Below are 2500 nucleotides of genomic sequence, written 5' to 3' on the forward strand. Positions count from 1 at the left end.
ACCAAGCACTGAGACTCGAACTTCCCCAGGAATGTCTTCACACTGACGGCCATTGGTGAACAGCTCACATTTCTTAGTGGCAATTGATAGACCAATCTGTGGCAGGCTACACTTCAAATCGTCGAAGACTGATGAGACATATTGTATAGGCCCAAGGAGAAAAACGTCATCCAAATAGGCCGTGTCTGTCTGTCTGTCTGTCTGTCTGTCTCTGTCTGTCTATCTGTGATTTGTCTCTGTTACTTACCTCTCCATTTTATAGTCATATGTGACACCGTGTGTGTGTGTGTGTGTGTGTGTGTGTGTGTGTGTGTGTGTGTGTGTGTGTGTGTGCACGCATACATGGAAATGCCCCTGTCCATGCACACCCATAACACTTCTCACCTCCTGCCATAAACTTCTCAGGATCATCCGGTAACCACAACACACACAGTGGAGTAGCAATCATATCACCAACAGTCGGTACACAAAACGTCCTCACAACAGTAGCCATCATCGTGTCCACCAACCTAATAACACTAGCAGCATTCAAAACCAACAAACGATCACTCAAAGTAGCATTCCACTCCATAGAAACAATGGAGTTGTTTCTATCAGCATCCACATTGTCAACCCCCACAACACGTCTCTGTGGCTCCTTTCCCAAGTGAAACAGAGACAGACAACCATCTGTGTGACCAACGGCCAGCCTGTCTGACTGGAGAGGATCACATCGAAGCAAAGAAACAGCGGACATCAACTCACTCCCTTCCAGCACACTTTGTCCCTCTGATTCATATTCCCACAACCCTATAGATCCGAGAGGGAACGAGTAGCTCAATGTCGAACCATTTTTCATCCAGTCAAGACACACTGGCGCTTCGGTTGTCGGGAGTGAAGCAACGATTAGTCCCCTACAGATGTCCCAAACGCACATATGTCTCTCGTTGTCGTTGCTTGCAACTGCTAGGAGGTCGTCATTGGTAGGACAGAAGGAAATGTGATTAATGGTCTGATGATATTGTGAGAGAACGCAGAGAGGCGTGAATGTGGTGAGTGACTTTTTGTACTATGTGAATATACAGAATACAAATGAAAAGTAACAATCAGATTCACTAAAAACTTGCATTGTTGACTCCCACATCTATCACTCGATGGGATGGGATGGGATGGGATGGGATGGAATGGGATGGGATGGGATGGGATGGGATGGGATGGGATGGGATGGGATGGGTTGTACAACTCGCTTGATAATAATGGAATATGTCAAAATGTAAAATGTTATCTCAAAGTTTAGTTGACCCTGAGTGCCCATTTTCAAACTTGTTCTAGATGTTGGTAATGTTCATATTATGAAATTCATATTGACAATATTATGTTAAGCTGTTCAAGGGATAATGTGTTTACACACAGACAGACAGACAGACAGACAGACAGACAGACAGACAGACAGACAGAACACACACACACCACACACACACACACACACACACACACACACACACACACACACACACACACACACACACACACACACACACACACACACACACACACACCTCAAAACATTAGAACTTCACTCTCCTGTACTACATAAATTATGAAGCTAAGAGTTACAATACCACAACACACATTGCTCTACAACTGTTCAGCACTTGTTCTGCTTCAAACTCAACTCATTTGCATGTCATATTAGCATTTCATGTCATCATGCATGCAAATACACAACATCACCACTCATTCTAGATCTAAATATCACGTTTAGTAATTCATGATTGTTACGTTCCAATCACATTGCGATCCACAATTTATTGAACAGAAAGTTTTACACACAGGTTGACATCCTCACCTCATACACATGCACTGCTGTGCACGAACAGTAAGCAAATCTCACCCTCTGCCCAATAGAACAACAGACAGCCGGATTAGTGGGCTGGCAGCCGGCAGAGAGAAAGCCAACCTGCACTGTCGACATGTCCAGTTGTAATGGAGCAAGCGCAGGTAGGTAGGTAAGTAGGTAGGTGGGTGGGTGGATAGGTCAGTAGGTCACTAATTGGTCATATATATCATGTGACATGTCAAGTCATTTGACGTAATGTCATTCTGTGGTTGAACGGTGATCTGCAGCTGTTGAGTCTGTCCTGTTATGTGACATGCATGAAACAGGAACATCCAATTGACTATGAATACCACAATTCTTCTCTCACTCTTAACTACTATGACAGAGTTCTGTATCTGAGTGGTACAAATTAATATTGTTTTAATTTTATATCATTATATGTTTTATTTATTTATTAATTTATTTTTTGATAATTAATTTGGATGTATGACAAACAAAGGCCTAAATGAAATTAGACAGGCAGGGTACAAAACACAATGTGAGAGATGATGATATGTTACTTTCAACAGTTGAGAAAACTGATGAGCAGGAGTCTAGAAAGAAGTGGCCAAGTTGGGATCAGGACAGACAGACAGACAGACAGACAGACAGACAGACAGACAGACAGACAGACACACACAC

At 42.9% G+C, this 2500-nt stretch overlaps 1 protein-coding gene across 2 annotated transcripts in view; it reads right to left on the bottom strand.

The window, feature by feature from the left end:
- The window catches only part of LOC134189481 (WD repeat-containing protein 17-like), a 17169-nt gene extending 16030 nt beyond the window's left edge, over window positions 1-1139 (bottom strand). For both annotated transcript variants that reach the window (XM_062657761.1, XM_062657762.1), the window contains exon 1: window positions 385-1139. In XM_062657761.1, the coding sequence (XP_062513745.1) occupies window positions 385-916 (532 nt within the window). In that variant the 5' untranslated portion in view covers window positions 917-1139. The remainder of the gene's footprint in view (window positions 1-384) is intronic.
- Window positions 1140-2500: the final 1361 nt, after the last annotated feature.

The sequence above is a fragment of the Corticium candelabrum genome, chromosome 14 (assembly GCF_963422355.1).
Source record: "Corticium candelabrum chromosome 14, ooCorCand1.1, whole genome shotgun sequence".
Lineage (NCBI taxonomy): Eukaryota > Metazoa > Porifera > Homoscleromorpha > Homosclerophorida > Plakinidae > Corticium > Corticium candelabrum.